Below are 23,129 nucleotides of genomic sequence, written 5' to 3' on the forward strand. Positions count from 1 at the left end.
TCCAGGGGGAAATGAAATTAAGAGGGAATTCCTGGGTTGCCTGGATCAGGCCGAGGGTGGAGGTCACCTAGGGAAGGAGCCAAGAGCAGCACAGAACCATCGACAGAAATGAACGATTTGGCAGCTGAGCAGGGTTCGCTGGATTGTGAAGAGTCACCTTGCTGCAGGCTACAACGCACAGGATCACGCGGGCACCAGGCCAGCGTGCTCTCCTCCCTCCCTCCCCTATTCCAGGAGGAAGCACGAGCAAAGATTTTAATGGTTCTTCTAACCTCTGCCTGTACGTTGTTCACGGTCTTATTCAATCAGAGAAACAGTATGGCCTAGTGGAAAGAGCATGGGCCTGGGTTTGGATCCCAACTCTGCCATTTACCTCCTGGGGGATCCTCGGGCAAATCACTTCACTTCTCTGTGCCTCAGTTATCCCAGTTGTAAAATGGAGATTAAGACTGCGAGCCCCATGTGGGACAGTGACTGTGTCCAACTCGATAAGCTTGTATCTAGCCTAGTAGCATCGTAAGCGCTTAACAAATACAAATTTAAAAAAAAAGTCCTCACGGGCAGGTGGCAGGGAATGTGTCCACCAACTCTGTTCTACTGAACTCTCCCAAGTGCTTAGTACAGTACTCTGCACACAGTAAGCTGAAATGTACATTCCAAGTGCTTAGTACAGTGCTCTGCCCATAGTAAGCGCTCAATAAATACTAATGAATGAATACTCTGCACACAGTAAGCACTCGATAAATATGATCGATTAAAGCCGGCAACACAACCTGGACCTCCTGGTTCCCAGTCCCAAATGCTCCACGTGAGAACTCTTTGGAAGGAAGGTAAAGGAAGTACAACGAATGGGTAACTTCCGGCCGTGATCCAATGCGGAAAGGGAGACCGTAACTTAGCCAGGACTGCCTGATGTTTCAGTAGCATTCTAACTGGAATCAATGACTGGAATCAATCAATCCTTAATCAATCCTATTTATTGAGCACTTATAATGTATAGAGGGCTGTATTAAGAACTATAACAGAGTTGATTGCCCTGCTACAGGGGGAGGCAGACATTAATATAAATTATGTATATGTACATAAGTGCGGTGAGGCTGAGGGAGGAGGTGAATGAAGAGTGCAAATCCAAAAGCAAGGGCGACGCAGAAAGGAGCGGGAGAAGAGGAAATGAGGGCCTAGTCGGGGAAGGCTTTTTGGAGAAGATGTGGCTAAAGTAAGGCTTTGAAGGTAGGGAGAGTGATCGTTTGTCGGATATGAGGAGGGAGGGCATTCCAGGCCAGAGGCTGAATGTGGGCAAGTGGTCAACGTGGAGATAAATGAGATTGAGATGCAGTGAGTAGGTTGGCATTAGAGGAGTAAAGTGGGCAAGCTGGATTGTAGTAGGAAATCAGGGAGGTGAAGTAGGAGGGAGCAAGGTGGTTGAGTGCTTTAAAGCTGATGGTTTTTGTTCGATATGGAGGTGGATGGGCAACCACGGGAGGTTCTTGAGGAGTGGGGTAATGTGGACTGAATTTTTTTTAGAAAAATGATCTGAGCGAGTGAAGTATGAACTGGATTGAGGCGAGACAGGAGGCGGGAAGGTCAGCGAGGCGGCCGATGCGGTAATCGAGATGCGATAGAATCAAGTGCTTGGATTAACACGGTTAACATGGAGAGGAAAGGGGAGATTTTAGTGAAGGTGTTAAGGTTGAACTCACAGGATTTGGTGACATCGAATATGTGGCGGAATGAGGGATGAATCAAGGATAATACCAGAGTTACGGGCTTGTGAGGCAAGGAGGACGGCGTCGCTGTCTATAGTGATAAGAAAGTCACAGGGAGGACAGAGTTTGGGTGGGAAGATAAGGAGTTCCGTTTTGGACATAATAAGATGAGGTGTCAGTGGGATATCCGAGCGGAGAAGTCCTGAAGGATGGAGGAAATTGAGACTGCAGAGAAGGAGAGAGATCAGGGCTGGGGATGTAGATTTAGGCATCGCCCGCAAAGCGATGGTAGTTGACGTCACGGGAGCGAATGAGTTCTCCAAGAGAGTGGGTGTAGAAGAAGAATAATTGTGAATCCAGAACTGAGTCTTGAAGGAGTCTCAGAGGTAAGGGCTGGGAAGCAGAGAAAGAGACTGAGAAGGCGCAGCCAGAGAGATAGGAGAACCAGGAGAGGACAGGGTCGGTGAAACCAAGGTTGGATAAAGTTTCCCCGAGAAGTGGGTGGTTGACAGCGTCAAAGGCTGATGGTAGGCCCAGAAGGTTTAGGACGGATTAAAAGCCGCTGGATTTGGCAAAAGGGAGGTAATGATAATAATGTTGGTATTTGTTAAGCGCTTACTATATGAAGAGCACTGTTCTAAGCACTGGGGGAGATACAGGGTGATCGGGTTGTCCCACGTGAGGCTCACAGTTAATCCCCATTTTCCAGATGAGATGACTGAGGCCCAGAGACGTGAAGTGACTTGCCCACAGTCACCCAGCTGACAAGTGGCGGGTCTGGGATTCGAACCCATGACCTCTGACTCCCAAGCCCGGGCTCTTTCCACTGAGCCACGCTACTTCTCTCGTTGGTGACCTACATGGGGGCGGCTTCTATGGAGTGAAGGTCGAGGAGGATTAGGATGGAGTAAAAGCTGCTGGATTTGGTAAAAGGGAGCTCGTTGAGGGCAGTTTCGGTGGAGTGAAGCAGGCGCACTGGAGGGGGTCAGGGAGAGAACTGGAGGAGAGGAAACCGATCAGATGCTGCAAGCGAGGTTCGAATCCAAATTCAGGTCCTCAGAGTGCTTGGTTACTACTCCGACACAAACGGTTTTGATCTCCAGCTTCTAGCAGCCTGGTGTAGGGGACAGAGCAGAGATTTGAGAGCCAGAAAGACCTGGGTTCTAACCCCGGCTCCGCCACTTTGCGTGCGACCTTGGGTCAGCCACTTCTCCGTGCCTCAGTTACCTCATCTGTAAACTGGGGATTAAGACTGTGAACCCCACGTGGGACAGGGACTGCTTCCAACACTAATAAACCTGTATCTACTCCAGCGTGGCACATAGTAAGTGCTTAACAAATACCTTTATTTTCTTTTTTTATACAGCCCAGTGTGGGCTCTATGGCATTCAGCCTTGGGACCAGCCAAGGTAGCTGGAGGAGCAACTCGGGGGAGGGGCGACACCCCAGGCCCTCTCAACCCAGCAAAATGGAGAGGAAGAAAACGTAGAGGTTGGAGGCGTTCAAATAGCCCAAGACAAGCCTTCATCTTGGCATATGGGGTGAGCAGGCTTCCTGGCCGTCTCCCACGAAAGCCGGAATACAAAGTGGTCTCAGGGGCTGCTGAGGACCTAGGAAGTCCGGCGGAAAGTTCGGGAAAGAAAAGTACTGTGACACTCGCCGCTGGTGGGTAAATGGCAAAAGCCCAGTGCGCAAGGTCTCGCTACCTAAACAGTACGACTTGAGTCATATGCGGCTACTGTTTAAGCAGCCCAACAAGTCTGGGCCCACTGGGGACTGTGGACGTGAGTTTTATGGAGACCCTTATGCCCAAAAGACCTAGCAACGTCCCCTTTATTATCTTCACCCTACTTTTTTTTAGGTGGTCTGTAGCGTGGCTAGAGGAGCAGCGTGGCTCGGTGGAAAGAGCCCGGGCTTGGGAGTCAGGGGTCATGGGTTCGAATCCCAGCTCTGCCACTTGGCAGCTGTGTGACTCTGGGCAAATCACTTAGCTTCTCTGGGCCTCAGTTACCTCATCTGTAAAATGGGGATTCAGACCGTGAGCCTCACGTGGGACAACCTGATTACCCTGTATCCACACCAGCGCTTAGAACAGTGCCCTGCACATATTAAGCGCTTAACAAATACCAACATTATTATTCAGTATTACTATCAATCAATCAGTGGGATTTATTTAATGCTTACTGCATGCAAAACACAGTACTAAGTGCTTGGGAAAGTGGAAGACTCGGTTGTTTTTTTTAAAGGTATTTATTAAGTGTTTATTATGTGTAAAACATTGTTCTAAGTGCTAGGGTAGATACTTGTTTCCTGTGTGAACTTGGGCAAGTCACTTGACTTCTCTGTGCCTCAGTTACCTCCACCTTGGACTGAGAGCCCCAACTTGTCCAACCTGATTATCTTGTCTATATCTCAGCGCTTACAAAGGTGCTTGACGTAGTAAGTGTTTAACAAATACCATGATTATTATACAAGCTAAATCCTGTCTACAAGGAGTTTAATAATAATGTTGGTACTTGTTAAGTGCTTACTAAGTGCCAAGCACTGTTCTAAGCGCTGGGGGAGATGCAGGGTCATCAGGTTGTCCCACGTGAGGCTCACAGTCTTAATCCCCATTTTACAGATGAGGGAACTGAAGCACAGAGAAGTCAAGTGACTTCCCCAAAGTCACACAGCTGACAAGTGGCAGAGGCAGGATTAGAACCCACGACCTCTGACTCCTAAGCCCAGGCTCTTTCCACTGAGCCTTGCTGTTTCTCTATAGCAGTCTGCAGCGCGAGAAAAACATTTAAATAAATTACAGATAGAGGAAACAGTAAAGTATTAGGATATGTATATAAGGAATGGGGGACTGGGGTGAGTATTACTATGTAACATGGCCTAAAATCATCATCATCATCATAATTATTATGGTATTTATTAAGCTTTTTCTATGTGCCAAGCACTGTTCTAAGCAGTGGGGTAGATACAAGGTAACCAGATTGTCCCACGTGGTGCTCACAGTCTCAATCCCCATTTTACAGATGAGGTAACCGAGGCCCAGAGAAGTTAAGTGGCATGCCCCAGGTCACACAGCAGACAAGGGGCGGAGCCAGGATCAGAACCCACGTCCTCTGACTCCCAAGCTCGTACTCTTTCCACTAAGCTACGCTGCTTCCCTGCTTTCATCAGCTATAAACAAGTTTATAAAATACTTTTATCTTCCACACGTTTAGAATGTTGAATATACAATATACATGAATATGAATATGAATATACAATAATCCCAGAGTTCAGACACTAATTAAAGGACGGGTTTGTCATCAAAGGCGAGAGAGAGGACAGTTTCACTATGGGATGGGATGCTCCAACTAGAAGAGAAGGAACTAAAATCCTCCTGAGAGAATCAGCATGGCCTAGTAGATAGAGGACAGGCCTGGGAGTCAGATAGATCTGGGTTCTAATTCCACCTCCATCTCTTGTCTGCTGTGTGACCTTAAGCAGATCACTTAACTAGTCTGAGCCTCAGTTACCTCATCTGTAGAATGGAGATTAAGACTCTGAGCCCCCAGTGGGACATGGTCTGCGTCCAACCTGATTAGCTTGTATCTACCCCAGCGCTTAGTACAACACCTGGCACATAGTAAGCACTTAACAAATACCATTAAATAAAAGCATCCTCCCAATTTAGTATGCTGAGAACCAGAAGCCAATCAGTCAATCACATTTATTGAGTGCTTACTATGTACAGAGCACTGTACTAAGCTCTTGGAGAGTACGATACAACAGAATAACCAGAAACCCAAGGTCTACAGGTTGGACTCATCCTGTAACCACTTGTATTCCAGGTGACCTTGGGAAAGATACTTGGCCCTCAGTTTCCCCAACTGTAAAATGGGGATCCCAGTGTAAAATTGCTTTTTTGGAACTGCCCTAAGGACCAGCCAAACTAAATAGGAAAGGAAGCAAAGTCCTTCACTCATTCATTCAATAGTATTTATTGAGCGCTTTCTATGTGCAGAGCACTGTATTAAGCGCTTGGAATGTACAAATCGGTAACAGATAGAAACGGTCCCTGCCCTTTGACGGGCTCACGGTCTAATCGGGGGAGACGGACAGATAAAAACGATAGCAATAAATAGAATCGAGGGGATGAACATCTCATTAAAACAATAGCAAATAAATAGAATCAAGGTGTCGGACATCTCATTAACAAAATAAATAGGTAATGAAAATATATACAGCTGAGCGGACGAGTACGGTGCTGAGGGGAGGGGAAGGGAGAGGGGGAGGAGCAGAGGGAAAGGGGGGAGAAGAGGGCTTAGCTGAGGGGAGGTGAAGGGGGGGTAAAGGGGGAGCAGAGGGAGCAGAGGGAAAGGGGGAGCTCAGTCAGGGAAGGCCTCTTGGAGGAGGTGAGCTCTCAGTAGGGTTTTGAAGAGGGGAAGAGAATCAGTCTGGCAGAGGTGAGGAGGGACGGCGTTCCGGAACCGCGGGAGGACGTGGCCCGGGGGTCGACGGCGGGATAGGCGAGACCGAGGGACGGCGAGGAGGTGGGCGGCGGAGGAGCGGAGGGGGAAGATATATACGTGTTCTGTAAGAGAAGCTCATTTGAGCATTCAGGAATAGAAGCGTGGACTCTGTTTTGGTGACTAAATATTTTGATTTCTTTGGCCCTGCAAAAGGAGGGAGTTTAGCTTTAGCTAAAGAGGGTTAAAGTGCCACCTAATGCGAAGCACACTTTTGTGGCATAATTGTCTAATAGGTGATCGGCTCCCAGAGGCATCAACATTTCATGGCATTTTGGAGTCACCTTGATGAATACTCAATGAGCGGTGCCCGGGGTTAGAATTCGCCTTACCTAAAGGTAGAGGCTGATAAGAGAGAATGAAACAACGTGGCCTACAGGATGACTCGCCAGGCCAAATGACAGCCTGGACCCTCAAGAAGATCCTAATCCCACCTCTGCCTCGGATCGACCCCTTACCTGCCCTCTACCTCAGAAGCAGCATGGCCCATAATAATAATGACTTTGGTATTAAGCGCTTACTATGTGCCAAGCGGTGATCTAAGCACTGGGGTAGATACAAGGTAACCAGGTTGTCCCGCGTGCGGCTCGCAGTCTTCATCCCCATTTTACAAATGAGGTAACTGAGGCACAGAGAGGTTCAGTGGCTCACCCGAGGTCACACAGCAGACAAGTGGCGGAGCCAGGATTAGAACCCATGTCCTCTGACTCCCAAGCCCATGCTCTTTTAAATTAAGCCAATGTGGCCTAGTGGCTAGAGCACAGGCCTGGGAGTCAGAGGGTCATGGGTTCTAATCCCGACTCTGCCACTCGTCAGCTGGGTGACTGTGGGCAAGTCACTTAACTTCTCTGTGCCTCAGTTACCTCGTCTGTCAAATGGGGATTAACTGTGAGCCCCACGTGGGACAACCTGATGACCCTGTATCTACCCCAGCCCTTAGAACAGTGCTCCGCACACAGTAAGCGCTTAACAGATGCCAACATTATTAATCCCGGCTCCACCACTCGTCTGCTGTGTCACCTTGGGCAGGTCACTTCACTTCTCTGGACCTCAGTTACCTCATCTGTCAAATGGGGATGGAGACTGCGAGCCCCACAAGGGACAGGGATTGGGTCCAACCCGATTTGCTTGTATCCACCCCAGTGCTTAGTAGAATATCTGGCACATAGTAAACACAGACCATAATTTATTCATTTTATTTTTATTTTCTTCCACCCGTGGAATGGACACGAAATGGCTGGAGAAAAGGAGCGGCCCCTACTTTGCCAATATAAAAGCATATAGAGAGCTGCCTAAACCAACACTTACTCGTTTATCGTCCTGCCGGCAGTTCAGCTCCTTACACCCTGTAGCGATCTGTCCCATTACAGAAGGGGCACTCGATGTTTGTGACCTCTTCTTTCTCCCTCTTTAGCAGCATCCAGTCAAGCTGGAAAAAGCAAAAGTAAAGGAGATGGAGGCTCCCACTCAAAAACATTTGTCAAAACACCGAAGGGCGCTCTTGGGGAAAGGGGTGCAAGATCAGGCCCCAGCTATTTTTTCTGGAAAACACAAAAGAAAAGTTTTTTTTGCAAGATCTCATTGGTCACAACCCTGACTTAAAATCTCCAGGACTGGAAAAACTCCTCTGTCCAAGCACAACTATCCCAGAGGTTGGCAGGAGCTCCAAAGCCCCTCAAAAAGCAGCATGGCATAGCGGATAGGGCACGGACCTGGGAGCCAGCAGGTCACGGGTTCTAATCCCGCTTGTCTGCTGTGGGACAATGGGCAATTCAGTTCACTGTGCCTCGATTACCTCATCTGTAAAATGGGGATTGAAACTGGGGGCCCCACATGGGACAGGGACCGTGTCCAAACCCATTTGCTCGTATCCACCCCAGGGATACAGTGCCTGGCACGTAGTAAATGCTTAACAAATACAATAATGATAATAATCATTAATTAGTATCAAATATAAATGTACTTTCTTCTCAATAAAGGGATGATTTGAGGTCCCAGAAAGGGCCATCCTATCCGTGGGGTGATTCCAGGGATGCAGCAAAGGAAAGGTTTCACCCATTGACTTTCTCTCCAGACTTTAAGCTCTTTGTGGGCAGGGGTTGTGTCTACCAACTTTATTTTATTGTATTCTCACTGAAGTGCTCAGTGTAGTACCTAGCACACAGGAAGTGCTTAATATATACCACTGATTGATTGATTGATCACCTTGTTCATTGGAACAAAATATAATGAAGCGAAGGATCTTTTCCCAAGAATATCAGGACAAAATCGCCACTTGAGATGGGTTACGATGGCATTTATGTGTCGGGGACTGTATTAAGTGCTGGGGTGGATACAAACAAAATGGAGTTCAACCCAGTTCCTGTCCCACGTGGGACTCTCGGGCTCAATCCCCATTTTACAGATGAGGGAACTGAGACCCAGAGAAGTAAAGTGACTTGCCCAAGCTTACATAGCAGACAAGTGGCAGAGCCTGGATTAGAACCCATGACCTTCTGACTCCCAGGCCCGGGCTCTCTCCATCACGCCGGGCCCACGCTCTCTCCATTACGTCCAAAGCAAACCACGAGGCCCTGGAGATCAGAATTCTTTCTGTAACAGGGCTGCAGGAGTAGTCTGATTGTCTGATCTCCGTCATTAAATTTCTTTTTAAGTGAATACCCACAGAGCGGCTTTGTTCTAGAAATCATCTTCTCACAGGGCAGCTCGGGGTAGTTAATACATGGTATAATCTGACCCCATCAGAGGAATGGATCAGTCCTCAGCGGTGTCTGCTCATGGCTGCTTTTGAAAGAGAAACTCAGGTCACAGAGTTTCCCAGAGAAAAGAAGCTCTGGAGAGCTGAGTGGCACCTGTCAATCAGGCAGCCCCCTTCAAATTAGACTCAAATTCAAGTTGATATTAAATTGACTGATAGACTAATTCCAGGAAAGGATGGGAAGGCTTTCACCTGGCGTAATGGAGAGAGCGTGGGCCTGAGAGTCAGAGGGCCCGGTTCTAATCCCGGCTCTGCCTCTTGCCTGCTGTATGACCTTGGGCAAGTCATTTTTCTGTGCCTCAGTTTCCTCAATGGCAAAATGGGGATTCAATGCCCGTTCTCCCTCCTACTTAGACTGTGAGCTCCAAGGGGGACGGGGACCGTGTCCGACCTGATTAGCTTGTATCTACCCAGCATTTAGAACAGTGTTTGATACACAGTAAGTGCTTAATTATACACCTTTAAAAACAAAAATTCTCCTTCCTCAGATGCTCCCAGTCACCCACCAGAGGTCACTGGTGTGATGTAGCCGCGCCTGCCAACCCCCAGAAAAGACAGTGGAATCCCAGTGGAGTGTGCAGCACAACGTTAGATACAGAATAATCAGATTGGACTCAGTCCCTTTCCCACACCGTCTAAGAAGGAGGGAGAAGAGGTATTTAATCCCCATTTTACAGATGAGGTCACGGAGGCACAGATCACTGAGGTGACTTGCCCGAGGTCACACAGCAGACAAATGGCAAAGCCAGGATTAGAACCCAGGCCCTCTGACTCCCAGGCCGCTACTGACGCCGGTTATGAATTCTCCTTCCTGAAATCCAGGAATCTCGGTAAGGATCTCTAGTTCACTCTCTGTCCCAAATCTGAGAAGCAGCACGGGCTTGTGGAAAGAACATAGGCCGGGGAGTCAAGGGGCCTGGGTTCTAATCCTGCCTCTGCCCCTTATGGACAAGTCACTTAACCTCTCTGTGCTTCAGTTCTGTAAAATGGGAATTAAGACTGCGAGCCCTGCGTGGAGCAGGGACTGTGTCCAAGCCAATTACCTCGTGTCTACCCCAGTGCTTAGTACAGCGCCTGGTACGTAATAAGAGCTTAACAGATAGCATTAAAAACACCACCTTGTTTCCTAGGACTTTAGTTCCAAGTCTCAGGAATTCTGGCAATGAAGTCAGATTCCTAGAAAAAATTGTATTTAATATTTAATGAAAGATACGGCCAGCTCAATACGTTCCCCTTAGCCACATCAGGAAAGATAAATGGTCCAGTGTAAGGGCTGTTTGAAAGGTGGCATAAGCAGCGTGGCTTAGTGGAAAGACCCCTAGTCAGAGGTCGTGGGTTCTAATCCTGACTCTGCCGCCTGACTGCTCTGTGGCTGTGGGCAAGTCACTTCAGTTCTCTGTGCCTCAGTTACCTCATCTGTAAAATGGGGATTAAGTCCGTGAGCCCCACGTAGGACAACCTGATGACCTCGCATCTACCCCAGCACTTAGAACAGTGTGCGGCACATAGTAAGCGCTTAACAAATAGCAGCAGCAGCAGCATCCTGTTCTTTTGTTAGCACTTGGTCCAAAACACCATGCAGAGATTGCACACTGTTTTGGGACTTGTGCTGGGTATCGAGAAGCAGCGTGGCGCAGTGGAAAGAGCACGGGCTTTGGAGTCAGGGCTCGTGAGTTCGAATCCCAGCTCTGCCACTTGTCAGCTGTGTGACTGTGGGCAAGTCACTTAACTTCTCTGTGCCTCAGTTCCCTCATCTGTCAAATGGGGATTAAGACCGTGAGCCCTACGTGGGACAACCTGATTCCCCCGTGTCTACCCCAGCGCTTAGAACAGTGCTCTGCACATAGTAAGCGCTTAACAAATACCAACATTATTATTATTATTATCAAGCATCTGGATATGAGGATTTTTCTGTTTGTTTTTGGTTTTATTTTTTTTAATGGTATTTGTTAAGCATCTGCTATGTGTCAGGCACTGTAGTAAGCACTTGGGTAGATACAAGTTAAGCAGGCTGGACACAATCCCTGTCCTACGTGGAGCTCACAGTCTTAATCTCCATTTTACAGATGAGATAACTGAGGCCCAGAGGAGTGAAATGACTTGCCCAAGGTCACATAGCAAATAAGGGGCAGAGTCAGGATTAGAACCCAGCCCCCTTGACTCCCAGGCCTATGTTCTTTCCACAAGCCCAAGCTGCTTCTCAGACTGGTTATGTGTTCTAATTCCTATGGCCCAAGAAACATGTGGGAAATATTGGACACCCTCCCAGAGAAAAGCCCTGGAGAGGGACCCGAGGCTCAAGGAATTATTATCCTTGGATCTGCACCCCAGTCAGCTTCACCCAGAGAGGTTATAATAATAATGATGACGGTACTTGTTAAGCGTTTACCACGTGCCAAGCACTATTCTAAGAGCTGGGGTAGGTACAAGTTAAATCAGGTTGGACACCGTCCCCGTTCCACATGGGGCTCACACTCTTAATCCCCATTTTGCGGATGAGGTGACTGAGGCCCAGAGAAGTGAAGAGACTCGCCCAAGGTCACAGAGCCGACACGTGGCGGAGCAGGCGTTAGAACCCAGATCCTTCCGACTCCCAGGCCTTTGATCTTTCCACTAAGTCACGACAAAGAAGGAATGCCTGACAGGGTTGAAACCCAGTTTCGCCCGTCCTTCCAGCCCTGGGCTCCTCCTAACCAGCCTTATTCCCTGCCCCCTTCCTGGTTTGAGATTAATCATGAAGACAGTGCCCGCGTTCATCAGGATTTGCATTTTCGATCGGGAAGCAGCGTGGCTCAGTGGAAGGAGCCCGGCCTGGGGAGTCAGAGGTCATGGGTTCGAATCCCGGCTCTGCCACTCGGCAGCTGTGTGACCGTGGGCAAGTCGCTTCACTTCTCTGGGCCTCAGTCACCTCATCTGTAAAATGGGGATGAAGACCGTCAGCCTCACATGGGACAAACTGATGCTCCTGTATCTCCCCCAGTGCTTAGAACAGTGCTCTGCACATAATAAGCGCTTAACAAATACCAACATTATTATTATTATTATTATTTTGCTAACTGTGTTCTCTCTCCCGCACCCAAACTAGATTCCTGGCATTTCCTCGTGCATGGGTGGGAGAAGCTTTTTGCTCTTTTCTGCCACTGTAACAGTGCTTTTTGTGGGCCAACCCTCCAGCTAGCCAGTACCCAGATCGAAAAAAGGCCTTGTTGTAACCACAAGGCATCCTGCAAAGGGCTGAAATGGGCCCAGAGCCAGTGTCCTTTAAAATTCAGGGGACAGGATGTATTTCCAGGGAAAAGAAAGCAACTCCTAGCCCGGCGTGCCAGGACTTGGAAAGTTTAGCCAGGGAACCCACAACTCTTCCCTTAGCACTTTGTTTTCAAAAGGATCTTTGTCCTAAGCCTCTGGTGAAAAGGACTCGGGGCTGGGAGTCGGGAGAAGTGGAGTCTCAACCCATTTCTAATAATAATAATGATAGTGATTACAATATTAGTATTTCTTAAGCGCTTACCACCTGCCCACACTCTAGTGAGTGCTGGGCCGGCAGATACAAGATAATCAGGTCCTACGTGGGGGGCTTAACCATCTAATTAGGAGGGAGAAAAGGAAGCCAAAACTCCTCCCGGTTGACTTGGAGATTTTCCTCCGTCTCCCCCATCTTACCTCTCTGTTCTCTTCACCCATTACTCCTCAGCTTCCACTCTTTGCTTCTCCCAAACTCACCTCCTCACTCTACCAAACTCTCACCCGGCCCACCTCCAATCCCTAGTTCCTGCCGTCCCCTTGGACTGGAAATCCCTCCCCAAACGCACCAGACCTCAGCTCTCCCTATCTGCAAAAGCTTTCCTACAAAGCCCCACCTCTTCCAGTCGGGCCTCCCCAAACATGTCAGCTCAACATCCACCCTTGTCGTCTCTCTATTTTAATCCTACCTCAGCCTTTGGGTACATGAGCAGAGCAGCGTGGCTCGGTGGAAAGAGCCCGGGTTGGGGAGTCAGAGGTCGTGGGTTCGAATCCTAGCTCCGCCGCTTGCCGGCCGTGTGACTTTGGGCAAGTCACTTCACTTCTCTGGGCCTCAGTTACCTCGTCTGTAAAATGGGGATTAAAAGCTGTGAGCCCCACGTGGGACAACCTGATTGCCTTATACCCCCACCCACCCAGTGCTTAGAACAGTGCTTTGCACATAGTAAGCGCTTAGTAAATACCACCATTTATTTATTATTATTTTATTTGGATCTCCAGCTACTTCCTCATATTTTATTCTTCCTTCCGCTTCCACCATTTTGTAAATTTTTTTTGTCTCTCTCTCTCATTATATATTCCTTGAGGTCAGGGACTGTGGTTAGTCTAAGGGCTTAGCACAGCGCTATACACGCTGCAGGCAATCAATAAATTCCAGTGATTGATTATAAACGCTCCTTCTGGAACTCTGGAGCTGCTTCACGGAGGTCTGTCCCTTGAAATTTAACAGGTGCAGCCCGGAATTCGTATTTTATTTGATCTTGGGCAGAAGGGTGACAGGCGGAGCAAAAACCCTCCTCTGCCAGCCAGATCTGTTCGAGAAAAGACGCCACTGGGAAAAAGAACGTAAGAGGGTCAAGGACAACTGCAGTTCTTGTAGGTCAGTGAGAGACCCTGCTCAGAAACTCAAGGATCTGGCCCAACCTCCTCCCCACAGGATGTTTTAGGCACAACCACAAGTCCATCTCCTCCGTTCCCTCCTTTCCGCTTCCCACCGCTCCACCCTTTACTGAGAACCCACAAGGTATAAGAGCTTGTACAGTTTAAATCGTTTTATTGAACAGGACTTATCCTTTGCTGAGCACCATTGGCCACTTCCCCTCCGCTCACTGCTTCAGGGGCTCCAAATGGCGGATGACTTCCCTCAGCAGAAGCCTGGGGAGAGACCGCGGGCCTGGGAGTCGTCGGACCCGGGTTCTAAACCCGGCCCTGCCGCTTGGCCGCTGTGTCACCTCGGGCAAGTTGCGTCCCTTCTCTGTGCCTCGGTTACCTTCTCTGTAAATGAGGATTACGCCTGTGAGCCCTTTATTGGCGGCTGCGTCCAACCCGGTTATCTTGTATTGACCCAGTGCCTAGGACAGGGTCTGCTTAACAAAATAAAAAGTGAGCTAGGGAGGTTGAGTAAGGCTGGCTAGGGCTGCGAAAGAGGGAGAAGACTGGTCGTTGGGGAGATCTGGATTTGAAATACTGAAATCGTTAGGCTCACTGATATCAATCAATCAGTGAGTGCTTACTGTGTGCAGAGCACTAAGTACTTGGGAAAGGACCATATACTTAGAATCGTTAGATGAGATCCCTGCCCAGAAGGAGCTTCCAATCTACAGGGGAGACAGACATTAAAATGAGTTACAGAAAGGGGAAACAGTCGAATATAAATGTATTTACCTAAGTGCCGTGGGGCTGGGATGATTATGGAAGGGCTTAAGGGGTACACCCCGAGAAGCAGCATGGCTTAGCGGGTAGCGCACAGGTCTGGGAGTCAGAAGGACCTGGGTTCTAATTCCGGCCCTGCCACTTGTCCGCTGTGTGACCTTGGGCAAGCGACTTCCCTTTCCTGCGCCTCAGTTACTTCATCTGTGAGCCCCACATCGGACGGGGACTGTGTCCCCCCGATTTGCAATTATTAAATTTTCATTTTATTATGATTATTACACAGCCGAGTGTATAGCTGACACAGAGGGGAGGGTGGGTCGGGGAAATGAGCAGTGCGGCTTAGAGGAAAGAGCGCATGACTGGGAGTCAGAGAACCTGGGTTCAAATCCTGGTTCTGCCACGTCCCTGTTCTATGATCTTGGGCAAATCACTTCCCTTCTCTGTGCCTCAGTTACCGTATCTGTAAAATGGGGATTCGATACCTGTTCTCCCTCCTACAGAATGTGCTTAGATAGTGAGCACTGTGTCTGATCTGATCATCCTCTATCTTCCCACTTGTCAGCTGTGTGACTGTGGGCGAGTCACTTAACTTCTCTGTGCCTCAGTTCCCTCCTCTGTAAAATGGGGATTAAGTCTGTGAGCCTCACATGGGGCAATCTGATTAGCCTGTGTCTACCCCAGCGCTTAGAACAGTGCTCTGCACATAGTAAGCGCTTAACAAATGCCAACATTATTATTATTATTATTATTCCCAGCACTCAGAACAGTGTTTGACACATAGTAAGCACTTAACAAATACCGCAATTAAATGAGGTCTCAGTCAGGGAAGCAGGAAGGATGAATGGATGGATGAAAGGCCAACCCCCTAGATTGTCAGCTTGTTGTGGGCAGGGAATGTGTCTGTTTACTGTTATAGTGTACTCTCTCAAGTGCTTAGTACAGTGTTCTGCGCTGTGATGTGACTGAATGAGAAGAGCCCCTCTCAGGATGGTACCTGGAGTGTATCCTCTACCCTACCAGTCTCGACTATGAGAGGGAGAGTCAAGCAGAGGCCTATCCATTCCATTCCTAGCTTGGCCAGTGGCTAGCGAGAAGAAGGCAATCTGCTTCAAGTCAAAATTCACCTATAATATTGTTGGTATTTGTTAAGCATTTACTATGTGCAGAGCACTGTTCTAAGCGCTGGGGGGGCATATAAGGTGATCAGATTGTCCCTCGTGGGGCTCAGTCTTCATCCCCATTTGACAGATGAGGTAACTGAGGCCCAGAGAAGTTAAGAGACTTGCCCAAAGTCACACAGCTGACAAGTGGGGGAGCCGGGATTAGAAGCCATGACCTCTGACTCCCAAGGCCGGGCTCTTTCCACTGAGCCACGCTGCTTATGGTGGGCAGCAGCGACAGGGGAGAGGGTCATGGGCGGACTTGAGTTTACTGCACGGAAGAAGGCAGTGGTAAACCACTTGTGTATTTTTATCAAGAATACTCTGTGTTTACACTACCAGAACGATCGCATTCATTCATTCAGTTACACGTATTGAGCACTTACTGTGTGCAAAGCACTGTACGAAGCACTTGGAAAGTACAGTTCAGCAAGAAAGAGAGACAATTCCCCGCCCGCACCGGGCTTTCAGTCTGGAAGATTGCAGATGGAGGGAGGGCATTCTGGGAGAGATGTGTCCACGGAGCGGCTATGGGTCGGAGTTGACTCGACAACATAAGCCAAGACAAGTGGATAAATAACTGTGGTATTTGTTAAGCACTAACTGTGTGCATTAAATACTGGGGTGAATACAGACCAGTTGGACACCGTCCCTGTCTCACACTGGGCTCACAGTCTCAATCCCCATTTTACAGAGGAGGAAACTGAGGCCAAGAGAAGCGAAGTGATTTGCCCCAGGCCATACAGCAGAGAAGTGGTAGAGCCGCGATTAGAACCCATGACTTTCTGATTCCCAAGCCCATGCTCCATCCACTACGCCTTGCTCCTTCTGCATTTCTTGATAGTTACCAGCTCCTCCTTAAGAAGCAGCGTGGCTCAGTGGAAAGAGCCCGGGCTTGGGAGTCGGAGGTCATGGGTTCGAATCCCAACTCTGCCCCTCGTCAGCTGTGTGACTGTGGGCAAGTCACTTACCTTCTCTGTGCCTCAGTTACCTCATCTGCAAAAATGGGGATTAAGACTGTGAGCCTCATGTGGGACAACCTGATGACCCTGTATCTACCCCAGTGCTTAGAACAGTGCTCTGCACATAGTAAGCGCTTAACATATACCAATATTATTATTATTATTAAGGGCAGAAGAGCAGGGATGGGGTAGCCCCCGTTCAACAAATCCCCTTTTCCTCCCAAATCCAGAGCCCAAAACATGCACACGCAAAGGTCCTGGCCCAGGAAATGGAAGAAGGAAGAGTCAACACGAGACAAGATTCCCTTCTGGCTCTGAGGAACTCAGTGGGGCTCAGGTGATGTTATTAATATTTTTAATAATAAAAATTAATAATGATGGTATTTGTTAAGCGCTTACTATGGGCCAAACACTGAGCGCTGGAGTAGATACAGTTAATCAGGTTGGACACATCCCTGTTCAACATGGGGCTCCCATTTGTAATCCCCATTTTACAGATGAGGTAATTGAGGTCCAGGTCACACAGCAGACATGTGGTGGAGTAGGAATTAGAACCTAAGTCCTTCTGACTCCCAGGCCCATGGTCCATCCACTAAACCATGCAACTTCTTTCAGAGGGAGAAAATAATAATAATAATAATAGTATCTGTTAAACACTTGCTATGTGGTAAGCACTATATTAAGAGCTGAGGTAGATACAAGATCATCAGGTCCCACATGGGGTTCACATTCTAGCAGAAGGAGAAAGGGCATCGAATCCCCAATCTGAAGGTAAGGGAACTGAGGCTCCCAGACGTGAAGTGACTTGCCCAAGGTCCCCCTGCAGACAAGTGGCAGAGTCAGGATTAGAACCCAGGTCCTCCGACTCTCAGGCCCATGCTCTATCCGCTAGGCCAAGCTTAAAGAGGTTAGGTGATTTACTCAGAGAAACACAGAAAAGACCACGGCAGAATTGGGAATCCACTAGGCAAAGCAGTTAGGTGATTTACTCATGGCAACACAGGTTAAATTCGGCAGAATTGAGAATCACTAGGCAAAGCCCATTGTGGCTATTAATAATAATAATAAAAATGATGGTATTTGTTCAGCGCTTACTATGTGCTAGGCACTGTAAGTAAGCAAGCAGCGGGGTGGATACAAGCAAATCGGGTTGTCCCACGTGGGGCTCACGATCTCAATCCCCATTTTACAGATGAGGAAACTGAGCCCCAGAGAAGCCAGGTGGGTTGCCCAAGGTCACACAGCAGACAAGTGGCGGAGCCATGACCGTCTTTCTGACTTCCGGGCCCGGGCTCTATCCACTACACCATGCCGCCTCTGCTTAAGTGATTTACTCAAAGTAACACAGGTAAGACCACGGAAGAATTGGGAATCCACTAAGCAAAGCTCAGAGAGATCGGGTGATTTACTCACACAAGCACGGGTAAAGACCAGCGCAGAATTAGGATTCTTGACTCCTAGGTCTAATTACCTGTCCCCGGGCCAGGACTAGGGCCGGGGACTCAGCATCGATTGGGGCCACGGTTTTTCCAGCCCGAATGCTGATCCCTTTCTGGATTTTCCTGCCCTTTCACAAAGTGCAATGTTAATGAAAACGGCCACAGAGGTGGTCAAGCGCTTACTCACTGTGTGATGTGATCTCGGAGCTCTCTCGGCAAATTCCCCCAATTTGGTGTCAGCTTGTTCGGAGGTCCGTTCTTTAAGAGCAGGGACGTCTTCTAACGCTCCTCAGGTGTTTAGCTCATTCCCAGTACTTCGATGCTTGTGAAATCATCACCTCGGGATGGATATCACACCAAATGCTACAACCAGACATTGCAAAAATGTCCTTTCCTCTAACAACCTTCCATGCATTTAAAAACAACAAAAAACGCTATCCCCTACCCCAGTTCTTTATTGAATTGCAGCATCGCGGTGCTATTCCCTAGCCCGGTAACGTATTGAACTGGATCTGCTCGGTGCTGGAAGCCAAAAACATCTTGATCTCGAGGAAAAAAAATGCGAGCTATGTGCCCCTACATAAGAACGGCATTGGGACACATGGGCGCTTGTTTCTTATCTTAACAACCTGTCAGCTGGTTGGCGATTCAATTCTTTTTTGTCCAAGACAATGCCTGCCCTTGAAATGTATTTAAACTGATTCAAAATTATACTGGGTTTTAGCGACACCCAGCCAGACTGTCCTTTCGGGGGGGCAGGAAGTTTGAAGAGTTCAAAAGCTGTTTCGGAAACAGAGACAGAGCAGGCTCAGAGAAAGATTCAGTGCTCCCCCCAACCCCACGCTCCAGAAACGTATTCAAAGGCAGGATCCCTGGATAAAACGGCCCCTCGATCCTCTCTGGTGACAGCAGCCAAAACTAAAATATTTTTCTTTTGGTGTACCTCAACCAAATGACGGAAAGCAGCATGGCCTACTGGATAGAGCATGGACCTGGGAGTCAGAGGACCCGGATTCTAATCCCGCCTCAGCCTCCTGTCTGCTCTGTGACTTCAGGCAAGTGACTTCACGTGCCTCAGTTACTTCATCTGTAAAATGGGGATTAAGACTGTGAGCCCCGTGTGGGACATGGATAGTGTCTAACCTTTCATCTATCCCCGGGCTTAGTACAGTGCCTGTCACATAATAAGCGCTTAACAACTATCACTAAAACAAAATGAAAACAAAAACAAAACATCAACCGAGAGAACTTTCGGGCTGATGGGGCTGGTTTCAGACGGCATCCCTTCTCCCTCCCTTTTCAACTGTGGCCTCTTGGCGAGGTTTTATCCTTTTGAAGGAGGAGATATGGATAAAGCCCCATTGTTCTTCAGCATATTCAGATTTTCAGAACGGAGAATAAGAAATAAGACTCAGCGTAAGAGAAGTCAGACTGTAGGCAAGAAGGAATGGTTGGTTTTGCATTCTCCTCAAAGCACTGTTGGGTGAAGAAAGATAAAGAACCTATCTTGGCCAGAACCAGGACCCAGAGGTGAAAAGCAAATGGAATCCATTCCCAAGGAAAATTGGAGAGGTCAAACGTATCTGTAGAGTCATTCATTCATTCAGTTGTATTTATTGAGCGCTCACTGTGAGCAGAGCGCTGTACTAAGCGCTTGGAAAATACAATTCAACCGTAAAGAGAGACAACCCCTGCCCACACCGGGCTTCCTGTCTAGATTCAAGTGAAGTTTAGACCGATTCATTTGATGAGTTAATGAACTAGTAGGAAATTTAAGGATGTGGAGAGAAGAAGGAACATTAGATAGAACCTCCCTAGCCATTAGGATCAGCATCAAAGAGGGCGATCATCAGGCAATCGATCAATCGGTGGTAATTATTGAGTACTTTCTCTATGCAGAACACTGTACTAAACTCTTAGGAGAGTACAATACAACAGAGTTGGTAGGACATGTTCACTGCCCCAAACGAGCTTATGGTCTAGGAAGGGGAGACAGACATTAATATAAATAAATAATTTAGGGATATGTACATATATCACCTTCATCACCCTATTTATTTTGTTTAATGAGATGTACATCACCTTGATTCTATTTGCCATTGTTTTTATGAGACGTTCTTCCCCTTAACTCTATTTATTGCCATTGTTCTTGGCTGCCCGTCTCCCCCGATTAGACCGTAAGCCCGTCAAAGGGCAGGGACTGTCTCTATCTGTTGCCGATGTGTACATTCCAAGCGCTTAGTATAGTGCTCTGCACATAGTAAGTGCTCAATAAATACTATTGAATGAATCACCTACATCCTCCCAACCATCTTGTTACATTGTCAGAGATGGAATACTAGGCTGATTGGTCTGACCTACGAAAAACATCACATGTGGTCTTAAATTATTTCGCATCTTCTTTTCTCCAAGAAACTCTGCTCTCTGCCAAGCTTATTTCTTTCAAAGGCAGACTCCTCATAACATCTCCGTGTGATCATTACCATACTGTACAGTTTTAGATTGCCACAGCTCCTTTCTCTGAGGATTTTAAAGCACTCTCCTAGACTTTTCTCAATATCCCTGGGAAGGAGGAAAGGAAGGAGGGAGGGAAAAAGGAAGGAAGGGAGAGAAAAAAGAAGGAAGGAAGGGAGAGGGAAGGAGGGAGGGAGGGAGAAAGGAAGGGGAAGAGGAGAAAGAGAGGAAAGGAGGGAAGAAAAAGAGAAGGAGAAAAGGAGGGGAAGAAGGAAGGGCAGAAGGGAAGGAGAGAGAGGGAGAAAGGGAGGAAAAATGGAGAAGAGGGAGGGGAGATGAGTGGAAGGGAGAGAGGGAGGGAAAGAAGGAGGAAGTGAGAAAGGGAGGGAAGGAGGAAGGGAAGAAGGAAAAGAGGGAGAGAAAGAGGAAGAGAAGGAGGAAGAGAAGAAGGGAGGGAGGGGAAAGAGTGGAGGAAAGAGGGAGGAAGGGAAAGAGGGAGTGAACGAGGAAGGGAAAAAGGGAGGGAGGGGAAAGAGTGGAGGAAAGAGGGAGGAAAGGAAAAAAGAAAGAGTGAAGGAGGAAGGGAAAAAGGGAGGGAGGGGAAAGAGTGGAGGAAAGAGGGAGGAAGGGAAAGAGGGAGAGAAGGAGGGAGGGAAGAAAAGAGAGAGGGAGGGCCCGGTATTATGGGGAGCAAAGCAAGTCATTCAGGAATCAGAGGAGAGCTTATCATTTCTGGCTCCCACTCAAGAGTCCTCCCCACTAGATCATGCGGCCTTTCCCAAAGAACACCCACCAAGTTAACTACCTCATCCATCGATCCAGGGATCAATCTGCAGTGGCCCCATCGCCTCATAGCTTTCCGACATCCTGGGCCCTCTACTCAGCTTCCCCAGTCTTCCCTCTGCTAGTTCCCTAACTTTCTAACTAGCCCCTCACGTCTGCCCCTCTAACTGGGGTTACCCAGACCTCAGCGGCACCCTGTCCTTAGCTTTTCAGATCTCCTAGTCGGCAGTTCCCACACCCAGCCTTCCCAGTTGCCTCCCACGAGCACCACCAGTCCTAATCAGAGACAGCTTCACCCATTTTGACTGAACTGTCAGCTCAACTGTTAGCACCATCCCTTTGACAGCTTGGCAGCAGCAGCTGCAGCAGAGAAGATGATGGGAATAAGGGAAGACCCGGTGGCTAGAAGCAGCCTGACTTAGGGTTTGGGAGTCAGAGGACGTGGGTTCTCATCCCGCCTTCGCCACTCGTCTGCTGGGTGACCTTCGGCAAGTCGCTGTACTTCTCCGTGCCTCAGTTCCCTCGTGTGTAAAACGGAGAAAAAGACTATGAGCCCCACGTGGGACAACCTGATCACCTTGCATCTACCCCAGCGCTTAGAACAGTGCTTGGCACATAGTAAGCGCTTAGATGCCATCATTATTATTTATTTTATTGTAATTAGTCAATTCTCCAGCAGCCAATGACTGACTTACTGTCACCCCTCTCAGGCAGAGCAAGTAGCTGGCAAAATCAAGGCCATTAGTTGGCAAGAAAAAACGACATCCTGAAAGGCAAACACCACCTCTCTCTCACACCCCCTGATGGGAGCAGAGATTTGCCGTCGGGGAAGCCCTGCTTTCTGAGGTGTCCTCGGCCACTTAATCTACTACTTCTTATCGGGGAGCCAGAAAGGAAGTCGATTTTTCTCCCCCTTGTGAACTCGTAATGAGAGGTCACAGAAGTCACCAAACCGAGCATGCGTCACCCAAGAAACGTTGCTTACAGAAGCATAAGCAGCATTGCCAAGTGGGAAGACCGCGGGCCTGAGAGTCTGAGGATTCCAATCCTGGATCTGCCACTTGTCTGCTGTGTGACCTTGGTATTTGTTAAGCGCTATGTGCCAAGCACTGTCCTAAGCCCTGGGGGAGATACAAGGTGATCAGGTTGTCCCACGTGGGGCTCACAGTTTTAATCCCCATTTTACAGATGAGGGAACTGAGGCACCGAGAAGTGAAGTGACTTGCCCACAGCCACACAGCTGACAAGTGGCAATCATTTCACTTCTCTGGGCCTCAGTTACCTTATCTTTAAAATGGGAATTACGACTGCGAGTCCCATGGGGTATAGACTTTGTCCAACCTTTCATTCATTCATTCAATAGTATTTATTGAGCGCTTACTATGTGCAGAGCACTGTACTAAGCGCTTGGGATGAACAAGTCGGCAACAGATAGAGACGGTCCCTGCCGTTTGACGGGTTTACGGTCTAATCTAAACCTGATCAGCTTTTATCTACCCCAGCATTTAATACAGCGACTGGCACATAGTAAGGGCTTAACAGATACCATTAACAAAACAACAGAAAGAGAGCCAGGCCTGGGAAGGAAGAGCGCAACCCAAGCGTGCCATTTCCACTGAGCCACGAAGCAGCGTGGCTCAGTGGAAAGAGCGTGGGCTTGGGAGTCAGAGGCCATGGGTTCTAATCCTGGCCCTGCCACTAATCAGCTGTGTGACTTCGGGCAAGTCACTTCACTTCTCTGGGCCTCAGTTCCCTCATCTGGAAAATGGGGATTAAGACTGTGAGCCCCACGCGGGACAACCTAATGACCTTGTATCCCCCCAGCACTTAGAACAGTGCTTTGCACATAGTAAGCGCTTAACAAATACCAAAATGATTATGATTATTTCACCCGTTTGGGCAGATTCTAGGTCCACACAAAGGATGACAGGATGTTTGTTGAATTTCTCAGTCTGGTCCACTCTGCGC

At 48.3% G+C, this 23,129-nt stretch overlaps 1 protein-coding gene across 2 annotated transcripts in view; it reads right to left on the reverse strand.

The window, feature by feature from the left end:
• Nucleotides 1-18,287, reverse strand: part of HK1 (hexokinase 1) — a 123,780-nt gene extending 105,493 nt beyond the window's left edge. The window contains exons 1-2 of one of the 2 annotated variants that reach the window (XM_029060222.2): nt 18,112-18,287; nt 7,520-7,640 (exon numbers count right to left, since the gene is read on the reverse strand). In XM_029060222.2, coding sequence (XP_028916055.1) covers nt 7,520-7,576 — 57 coding nt within the window. In that variant the 5' untranslated portion in view covers nt 7,577-7,640; nt 18,112-18,287. Of the gene's footprint in view, nt 1-7,519; nt 7,641-18,107 lie in introns of both variants that reach the window. The other variant, XM_039911522.1, reaches the window with a different exon arrangement.
• Nucleotides 18,288-23,129: the final 4,842 nt, after the last annotated feature.

Source organism: Ornithorhynchus anatinus, chromosome 3, assembly GCF_004115215.2.
Source record: "Ornithorhynchus anatinus isolate Pmale09 chromosome 3, mOrnAna1.pri.v4, whole genome shotgun sequence".
Taxonomy (NCBI): domain Eukaryota; kingdom Metazoa; phylum Chordata; class Mammalia; order Monotremata; family Ornithorhynchidae; genus Ornithorhynchus; species Ornithorhynchus anatinus.